Raw genomic sequence first — 8480 nt, 5'->3', positions numbered from 1 at the left:
CATTATGCTGAGGTCTTGCTGGTGGTTGGGGACCTTGACTGTAGTCGTACGAAACGCCCATCGCTAGCAAGTCGTCCGACGATAATGCTGATGCAGATATCGACGTTAGCATAGGCTTAGGTAGCTTCCACAGCCTTTTCCGGTTCCTGCCATCCCACAGATGAGCCGTTCCATCGCCACCTCCCGTCACGAAAGACCCGTAAACAGGATGGCATGCCAACGTATTCACCGGCCACACAGCTTCGCCTCCTTGTTGGTACTTCTCCCGATGACACTTAAACACGTACGATTTTTGACCATCGGGGATCTGCCCGTCGAAGTACTCCCAGGCCACTTTCCCCTCGATGCTCCCTGCAGCGAAACCCCTTCCGTCGGGGAAGCACGCGAGTGATCGGAGTTGAAATTTAAGGACGCTATCTTTGACGTCCATAGGCTCATTGAGGCTGCGAATGTCAAACACCTGAACAGATTTGTCTGCCAGACCCGCACAGACGTACGAGCTCCGACCGCTGACATCCAAACAGTACACCTTGCTTGGAAGGTTGACCGTAACGACCGGAGCCCCTACACGCGTGTCGTACACCTGCAACTCTCCCCCCCAACCACCTGAGAAAACCAGCCCCGTGTCGCGGTGGAAGCTAACACAGCGAGCAGCCCCTTCGTGGGTGCCGATCAGAGTCTTCTGCTCGTGAGTCGCGTCCACCAACGTTAGCTCACCTGCCAGTGAACCCGCAACGAATGACCGGTTGTCCTTTAGCCATACACCGTCGAGCACGGGAGATCCGAGTGGGACCTTCGCCTGAGGCTCTCCGCTCTGCGGATTGAAGAGGTGAGCGCTTCCATCCCACGATGTCGCTAGAAGCGACTTGTCGTTGTAGTTGAAGCGTAGTCTGGTGATTCCGTCCGAAGGAGGTTGGTTGCAGTCGATGAGGCTCATTTTCGTGATTATGATCTGGTGGAGAGAGCAACTCGGGTCTCCCCAATTCGTTTGCGCTCCCATGGTGGATCAGTCTGAAGCCGCATTCCGAGTCCTTACTAGACGCTACGGATGTCAGCTGGCCTACACTCCGATGTTGCATGCACGACTGTTCAGCGAGGATGCCAAGTACAGAGCCAAGTACTTCCCGGTGCCGACTTCTGAAGATCGGCCGCTGTTCGCTCATTTTTGCGGTAATGATCCAGAGACTCTCCTCCGGGCCTCACGATTTGTGACAAAGGATATGGCAGACGCCATCGACATTAATCTCGGATGCCCGCAAGGGATCGCTCGGCAGGGCCACTACGGTGCGTTCCTTTTGGAGGACTCCGATCTAATTGTGTCCATAGTCTCAACGCTCGTACAGGGGCAAGACCTTCCCGTCACCGTGAAGATTAGAAAGGTGCCAGGTGATGACAGCACGTACAGTCGCACCCTTGACTTAGTTAGAAGGCTTGAGAAGGCTGGCGTCTCAGCAATTTGCGTTCATGGCCGTTTCCGAGAGGCCAAAGGCCAGCAGACTGGCGAGTGTGATTGGGAGGTGATAAAGGCTGTGAAGCGCGCATGTAACGTTCCTGTCATCGGTAACGGAGGAATCGAGAACCGTCAGGACGCTCAAAGGATGATGCGAGAGACCGGAGTCGACGCTGTGATGTCTGCTGAGGCTTTGCTCGAGAACCCTGCCCTGTTCGCTGATATGTCGATTACCGACACAGATAGACTTGCTCAGGAGTACCTCAACCTTTGCAACTCCCAGCCCAGTCTCATGCCTCAAGTCAAAGCTCATCTGTTTCGTTTCCTCTACACGGGATTGCAGGTTCACACAGACCTCCGTGACAAGCTTGCGGCGAGCTCTTCAATGCCAGAGTTCTGCGACGTCGCCGTCGAAATGAGGCGTCGTCGGGCGGGCGCCGGCAACCACATTGGGTGGTACAGCCGGCATCGAGGCCTTCTTCAACGAAGTTTACCGGAGGAAGAGTCGGATGAAGAGAGTTTAGGTTTGACTTTATTTGAGTGAATATACGATACACCATCATGCGCCGGTTAAACTTCATTTTGTTTGCAATGTCTTCAGCCCTGCCCAGATGGAATCTCGAGCGCCATTTTGAGCGAACAGACATCTTTGATTTGAAGTTGGACGATGACGTAGAGTCATTTCGAAAGGACGCTGAGAACTTCCAACAAGAGTACGAGTCCAGACTGTCCAAGTCCCCCAACGTTTTCCTACAAGCCATACTCGACTACGAAGCGATCACCGTAAAGGTTGGAAATCTCTCCGCCTTCGTGTACTTGTCGTTTTCTACACAGCAGGACAACGCAGAGGCAGCAAAACGGCAGTCTGCGTTGTCTGCCTCCATGTCGGCCATCGAAAGCAACTACCTTACGTTTTTCACCTTGGAAGTGGCGGATTTGGAGCAGGAAGTCGTTGAGTCGTTTCTATCATCGGAAGTCGAGCTGGCAGGGAAACGTTTAGCGCACTTCAGACCGTTTGTAATGAACATTCGGAAGAGGCAACCTCACCTCCTTTCCAAGAATGTCGAGAGGGCGCTGAGTCTCCGAGGCCCGTGGGTTGGCTCCAGCCCAGTGGTTGAATGGTACGATAAGATTCTTTCCACGGCTGATATGGAGTACGACGGACAGAAGATGCCGATGGAAAGCCTTCTGAGCAAAACCATGAACGCTGACCCGGCCGTGCGTCGTGACGCATTGAAGGCGTTGAACAACGGTTTGAGGTCCAACCGAATTGACGAGTTTGCGGCTCTCTCGCTCAACGTAGTCACTGGCAAGTGGCACATTGAGAAGGAGGAAAGGAAGTACCAGACATTGCGGTCGTCTAGGAATCTAGATAACGACGTTGATGACGACACCGTGGTGGCCCTTTTGAAGGCCGTGCGATCGAAGGGGGTCGAGCTCTGCAAGCGGTACTACAAGCTTAAGAAGTCCATTCTGAAGAAAACGCAGAACGTAGATAAGTTCACCTGGGCTGACCGAAATGCTCCACTCGGCTTCGAGCGGAAGGAGGGTCCGGAATTCACGTGGTCTGAAGCTGTAGAAATCGTGCGCGAGGGCTATCAAGCGTTTTCCCCCAAGTTTAGAGAGCTCTTCGATCAAATGGTGGCCGAGGAGAGAATCGACGCTCCCATTCAGAAAGGCAAGCGCGGTGGAGCATTCTGCCATCCTGTAACTCCTAAAATCGGACCCTTCCAGCTGCTCAACTTCGACGGCTCCTCGAGAGACGTGTCTACGCTCGCACACGAAAGTGGGCACGGGTGCCACTTCTATCTTGCCTACGCAGTGGGGCCGCTGCTGATGGATACGCCTCTGACGCTCGCTGAGGTGGCGTCGACTTTCGGTGAGATGGTGGTGTTCAGATCGATGCTGGCGAAGAAATCGAAAGAGGATCGCCTAGCTATGCTCATGCAGAAGGTCGATGACATCGTCAACACAGTCGTCCGTCAATGCTCGTTTGACTTCTTCGAGGAGAAAGCGCATACTGCGCGTGTGGATGGTAGAGTTGGGACAGAGCAATACTCTGAGATGTGGATGGAGGCCACCAAGCTGTACTACGGCGAGGAGGGTGAGGTCTTCGACGCTTACGAGGACATGGAGCTGCTGTGGTCGTATGTGGGGCACTTCCACCACGTCCCCTTCTACGTCTATGCGTACGCTTTCGCTGACCTTGTTGTAGGGTCTCTGTATAGTGTCTACTTGAAGGAGAAGACTGGCTTCGAACCCAAGCTTTTGGAATTCCTGTCTGCCGGTGGGTCTAAAAACTTCCAGGAGCTGCTGCAACCGTTTGGACTGGATCCCACAGACGAGAGTTTCTGGGTTACCGCGTTGGAGACACATCTGGAGACGCTGCTGGAAGAAACCGAATCGCTAGCCCGTGAGCTTTCATTTGTGTAACACTGAATCATGCTATGTTAGCAACAGACAAATATAATAATTGATGGTGGTGAGTTTGGAAACCTCGATAGCTGGGGTGCCGTTGGAGCAGTTTGCATTCAATGCCAGTGGGCCAATTTGTTCCACATTGGATGAGTTGCGTGAGATCAGCAGATCCGGCAGCTCTGCAATCACAACGAAAAGCTGCACATTGGACCCGCGCCTAGGGAACCCCGAGCCTCGCTGGATGGAGTTGCCCCTAGGAGGGCTCCAAGCAATGGGCCTGCCCAACGAGGGGTACGAGTACTACCTGTCAGCGGTGCCAGCGTTGCGGGTAGGCTGCACCAAGCCGGTGAGTGTAAGCGTCAGTGGGCTGACGCTGAGTGCCAACAAGAGAATGGTGGGTGCTTTTCAGTATCTGGAAGCACCTCCAGACCTCCTGGAGATAAATTTGTCCTGTCCTAATATCGTAGGAAAGCCACAGGTAGGATATGACGTCCACCAAACGCGCGAAATGCTTCGAGTTCTCAGCGAGATCGGCGGCCCTGTTCCGTTAGGGCTGAAGCTTCCCCCGTACTTCGACATGAGCCACTTTGATGAGATGGCTGACGTCATTCGCGAGCATTCATGTGTGAGGTTCCTCACCACCATCAATTCCGTCGGAAACGCACTCGTCGTGGACTCTGAGACAGAGACACCTTTAATCAAACCAAAAGGCGGGTTTGGCGGACTCTCCGGCAGTTACATCAAACCTATAGGGCTGGCTAACACCAGAGCTTTCTACGAGAGGCTCGGATCCCGAGTAGACATCGTGGGCGTGGGAGGTGTTTCCAGTGGAAAGGATGCTTTCGAGTATCTTCTGGTCGGAGCGTCGGCTGTGCAAATCGGAAGTCATCTGATGACCGAAGGCCTTGGCTGCTTTGACAGAGTCCATGGCGAGCTTAGAGATATTTTACAACGGAAGGGCTATGCGGACATAACGTCTGTCAAAGGGCGGCTGCAGCTTTTATAACTTTTTTGCGGATATGTAGTATCTCAACACTTCATAAACGCCAGGTCCAATCACAACATATACAACGCTAAAGACAGACACAATCGTGTCAAGCTACAAAATCATGTCCCTCTTCTCGTTTCTCCAAGTGTCGCCTTATTCGGGAATACCGGAAGAAATGTTCAATGGTGTAGGTCTTCCAACACCTAGAGGATCAGGTACCTCTGGCTACGTCAAGAAGAACCTCAGTTTCGTAAAATCCCGACGCCACGACTCCGAAGTCAAACAGCAACTTATCAACAAGAAAACACCAACACCGCATCGCGAACGGCGCAAAGACAGCGAGATTCTTCGACATGAGGAGAAGAGGAAGCTGGAAGCTCTGGTGGCTGAGAAAATGGAGGAGTGGGAGAATGAAGGGCTGGATGAAGAGGATGTGGAGCGTAACGCTGCCGAATTGCGAAAGCAGCTCACTGAGCGGAAAAAACCTGAGAGAAGAGACACGCGCGAAAGACGAGAGCGTGTGCACAGCGACAGACAGACCCGACGCTAGCTTCTATTGTGTGTAGTCAGCACTATATACGTCGAAGTTACCGACGTTCATTTTAACAGCCTTGAATTTGAAGCAGGAGGAGGCCACCGGTTCAAACTGGAAGTCCTCGCTTACTCGACCACCGCATGCCCGTCCGTCCGACTCCAGTCGCAGGTTGGACCCACCCATGGTACGGAGGATCCCCCCGTTGGCGTCTGCGAGCATCTTCAGAGCAGCCTGACCCCCGGCAAACGGAAGCTCTACGAAGTGTTGTAGTTGGAGTTTGCGTTGGGCGTCGGTGGCGTTGCGTTCTTCCTGTCGTTGGTGGGCTGTCCGTTCGATTAGGGGCCACGATACATTGGTGGGGAGAAATACAGCTGCGTGCGTCCCTTGTTGTAAAACACGAGACATGAAATCGTACTCTTGTCGGAGAAAGTTGATGCTGGTTGAAAGCGTCACTGGACTCTCCCTGGCGAGATCGTCCAACACAGAGGCAGAAACGACGGACAAAAGACACAACCCGCGCATATAATGATTAGCTACCAGTCACTAACGACCCGTGGGGAAAGGCCCATTTATGGAATACGAAGGTGTCAGGTGGTTCCGGCAGAGACTCGCTCTCTCTCTCGTAAGTCAAAAGCCGATAACGTTCACGGACATCCGCGTGAATGCAGAAAGTCCCGGCATTCGAGCGTATGAGACAAAAGTGCTCGAGATGGTAGATCAGTGCACAGACGGTACGGAGATCACGATCGACTCCTCCGGCACCCAAGTGTCCTTCGATCCTGGGCAATTGATTGGAGGAGAACTGACCTTTAACTGCGGCCAATCTCGATGCATATCTTACTTTCTCGAGTTTTTACTTATGGTTGCTCCTTTCTCCAAAGACGGCTTCAATGGGGCGAGGCTACTTGGATGTACAAATGGAGGCGTCGATGTCAGTACTGATCCGCCTGTTGACTTCTACCGAATAACGGCTCTGCCATTTTTCAAACGTTGCCTGCCGGAGTGGACTGTGTCATTGTCAGTTGACCGGCGGGGTCTACCTGGAGGTCAGAACGGTCAAGTAACCTTCACAGCTCAGTCGCTGTACAAGATTCCCCCCTTGAACGCCACCGAGGTCCAACGGTTCAAACGCGTGAGAGGACTGGCGTACACAAGAGGTGTCAATCCAGCATTCGCTCGCCGTACAATGGATAGTGCTCGTGGCGTGTTGCACACACTTTTGCCAGACGTATGGATCTATCAGGACGTCGCAAAGGGGGAAGGCCACGGCTTTGGCTTGTGTCTCATGGCGGAAACCATTAACGGTCTCAGCAAAGGATCCTTCGTGGAGTATGACCCCAAGGCCGAGGTTGGAGGCGAAACACCTTTTGAGTACCTCGGTAGAAAGTGTGCTCAGCGCCTGCTGTTGGAGATTGCCGTAGGCGGCGTGTGCGATTCCAACCTCCAAGTTTTCCCGCTGCTGTGGATGGCCGCTGCGGATGAAGTAGAGGTGTCTCAGGTAGTGCTGGGGCACCTTACGCCATACTCCGCCGCGATGATCGACAACTTGCACGACTTCTTGCAGGCCAAATTTCACATCTCTGAAATGAAAGAATCTCTGGAGTGCGGCAAGAGCCGATCAACGTTCCACGTCAAGTGTCTGGGCTGCGGACTGCAGAACACAGCGAAGAAGGTGTGTTGATGCGGTGTCAATCGAATGATTAAACAAGTGACAGACATGAGTTTGCGAATCAAATCACCAAATCTAGCGACTTAAACTTTGAAGAAAGCGATAGTTGACGCATTTCCAAGGAGGCTCGGGCGTCATCCAACGTGATAACGTTGTCCCCTGTATGGTCTAGGCAGTCAAAGACCCAGCCTGCAACCTGGACCTCATCCATATGCACGCTCTGCATGTTAAGCAGAAACCAGACGATGAACTCTGACCTAGAGATTCTGTCGTTGACGTCGGCGTTATGACCTTTCAGCATACGCATCTCTATCGAGTTGACAATGTTCTGGATCTGGTTGATCTCCAACTGAGTGCCCGCCCGCTCGAGAACAGTTTGTAATGTCCGATGTCGACGCAGTTCAAGCGGCCATGTCGATATGTGCGCGATGCTCGACATGAGGAAAACACACCCAACACCAAGCCACAGGGAGCAAAACCAACGTCCAGCAGACGTCTGCGGACAGATATCGCCATAACCAGTGCACGACAATGTGACACACGCCCAATAGAAGCTATCCACTAAGCCCCACCCCTCAAGAATCATCACCGAGACGGTACCCACGGCCAACCACAGGTACATCCTCACAACCAAACTGTAAAAAGCACCGTTGTAAAAATTGGAATGAACCTCGCGGCTGGCCTTCAGAATATCTGTGGCACTCACGGTGCCATCCAAGTCCAAGCTGGGTTTTACCTGCGCATTGTGCATCACCAGGCACGCACTGACGCACACTGAGACCACCGCAGATCCAGCGAAGAGGTAAACCCCTCCCCAAACTCGATTCCCCATGGTGAAGTACATGTCTCCGTACCCAGTAGTACTCATGCTGATCACCATGAAGTACACGGCATCACGTAAGGGCATGTTCATTCTGTACATGCACAGCCCTACCTGTCCAAGCGCCACCAAGACCGCAAGACTCACCGCAACCGCTTGCGCAGCGTCGCAGCTGACGCCTTCGACGAAGAGAGGCAGGCTGTTTCGCCGAGCCCGTGAGCCGCGCTGAACGAGCTGGTGGTACTTGTCTTCCATCAAAACGGCAGGTTTTCCTTTAGACCTTCAAAGTCGAATTCCTTCTCTTTCAGCACTGATGAAATCGGGTAGAAACTCATTCCCTCTCTGAGTCGTCGTCACTTTTCCCCTTATCAACTTTTGTTATCATTCGGAAGTCAGCAACTAAAACCATATTCATCCCAATCACCCTTGTGTCTTCACTGAGAAACTCATTCTCTTTCTATAGTCATCCCTACGCCGCCACTTTTCCCCTGATCAGCTTTCTGATCATAGACCATCATGAGAAGTCCGGTTGTGAATCTCATCCATGGTTCCCTTGGAAAACGATGTCTTCAGATCGAAATGTTACATCCGGAAGTCAGC

General features: G+C 52.7%; 7 protein-coding genes across 8 annotated transcripts; 5 read left to right on the top strand and 2 right to left on the bottom strand.

The window, feature by feature from the left end:
* Positions 1–926: 926 nt before the first annotated feature.
* On the top strand, positions 927–1994 carry KVP17_001668 (uncharacterized protein; the record flags this gene model as incomplete). 2 transcript variants are annotated; one of them, XM_068517292.1, is made up of 1 exon in its annotated part: positions 927–1994. In XM_068517292.1, one exon carries the CDS (start codon positions 927–929, stop codon positions 1992–1994), a length of 1068 nt encoding a protein of 355 aa, XP_068379812.1. The 2 variants fall into 2 exon arrangements, with proteins under 2 accessions (XP_068379812.1, XP_068379811.1); XM_068517291.1 differs by having other exon boundaries at positions 948–1994.
* A 47-nt stretch (positions 1995–2041) lies between these two features.
* Positions 2042–3883, top strand: KVP17_001667 (uncharacterized protein; the record flags this gene model as incomplete). The annotated part of the gene is made up of 1 exon (XM_068517290.1): positions 2042–3883. The coding sequence occupies one exon, from the start codon at positions 2042–2044 to the stop codon at positions 3881–3883; it is 1842 nt and encodes a 613-aa protein (XP_068379810.1).
* Positions 3884–3926: 43 nt separating this feature from the next.
* Positions 3927–4874, top strand: KVP17_001670 (uncharacterized protein; the record flags this gene model as incomplete). Its single annotated transcript, XM_068517294.1, has 1 exon — positions 3927–4874. The coding sequence occupies one exon, from the start codon at positions 3927–3929 to the stop codon at positions 4872–4874; it is 948 nt and encodes a 315-aa protein (XP_068379814.1).
* Positions 4875–4977: 103 nt separating this feature from the next.
* On the top strand, positions 4978–5406 carry KVP17_001666 (uncharacterized protein; the record flags this gene model as incomplete). The annotated part of the gene is made up of 1 exon (XM_068517289.1): positions 4978–5406. The coding sequence occupies one exon, from the start codon at positions 4978–4980 to the stop codon at positions 5404–5406; it is 429 nt and encodes a 142-aa protein (XP_068379809.1).
* Positions 5407–5409: 3 nt separating this feature from the next.
* On the bottom strand, positions 5410–5913 carry KVP17_001672 (uncharacterized protein; the record flags this gene model as incomplete). Its single annotated transcript, XM_068517296.1, has 1 exon — positions 5410–5913. One exon carries the CDS (start codon positions 5911–5913, stop codon positions 5410–5412), a length of 504 nt encoding a protein of 167 aa, XP_068379816.1.
* Positions 5914–5962: 49 nt separating this feature from the next.
* Positions 5963–7072, top strand: KVP17_001671 (uncharacterized protein; the record flags this gene model as incomplete). The annotated part of the gene is made up of 1 exon (XM_068517295.1): positions 5963–7072. The coding sequence occupies one exon, from the start codon at positions 5963–5965 to the stop codon at positions 7070–7072; it is 1110 nt and encodes a 369-aa protein (XP_068379815.1).
* Positions 7073–7121: 49 nt separating this feature from the next.
* On the bottom strand, positions 7122–8135 carry KVP17_001669 (uncharacterized protein; the record flags this gene model as incomplete). Its single annotated transcript, XM_068517293.1, has 1 exon — positions 7122–8135. The coding sequence occupies one exon, from the start codon at positions 8133–8135 to the stop codon at positions 7122–7124; it is 1014 nt and encodes a 337-aa protein (XP_068379813.1).
* Between the last annotated feature and the right edge of the window lie 345 nt (positions 8136–8480).

The sequence above is a fragment of a genome, assembly GCF_019968985.1.
Source record: "MAG: Porospora cf. gigantea B chromosome Unknown PgB_NODE_1024_length_8480_cov_109.343, whole genome shotgun sequence".
Lineage (NCBI taxonomy): Eukaryota > Apicomplexa > Conoidasida > Eugregarinorida > Porosporidae > Porospora > Porospora cf. gigantea B.
The sequence above is the reverse complement of the archived record's forward strand: the minus strand, read 5'-3'. Positions and strand labels throughout refer to the sequence as shown.